This window comes from Cariama cristata, unplaced genomic scaffold (assembly GCF_000690535.1).
Source record: "Cariama cristata isolate BGI_N322 unplaced genomic scaffold, ASM69053v1 scaffold33409, whole genome shotgun sequence".
Lineage (NCBI taxonomy): Eukaryota > Metazoa > Chordata > Aves > Cariamiformes > Cariamidae > Cariama > Cariama cristata.
The window spans coordinates 1-205 of NW_009636842.1; the positions used below are offsets into that span (position 1 = coordinate 1).

The 205-nt window shown below is 69.3% G+C and overlaps 1 protein-coding gene across 1 annotated transcript; it reads left to right on the forward strand.

Annotated features, from left to right (window-relative positions):
- Positions 1-60: 60 nt before the first annotated feature.
- LOC104167740 (uncharacterized protein KIAA1522-like) lies at positions 61-175 on the forward strand (the record flags this gene model as incomplete). The annotated part of the gene is made up of 1 exon (XM_009708079.1): positions 61-175. A coding segment is annotated over one exon (115 nt), but the record flags the coding sequence as incomplete, so codon positions are not given.
- Between the last annotated feature and the right edge of the window lie 30 nt (positions 176-205).

Consider the following 205-nt stretch of genomic DNA (forward strand, 5'->3'; position numbering starts at 1 on the left):
CCCCCTGCGTTCCCCGCAGGCCCTGCCAAGGGCGCGGCCGAGAAGCGGCTGAGCGTGCAGTATACAGCGGGCGAGGAATGCCCCGACAACATCTTCTTCCCCAGCACACGGCCCCCGCACCTGGAGGAGCTGCACAACCAGGCTCAGCAGGGACTGAAGTCCCTGCAGCACCAGGGTAGGTGTCCCCAGCCCCGGGGTGGCCCGA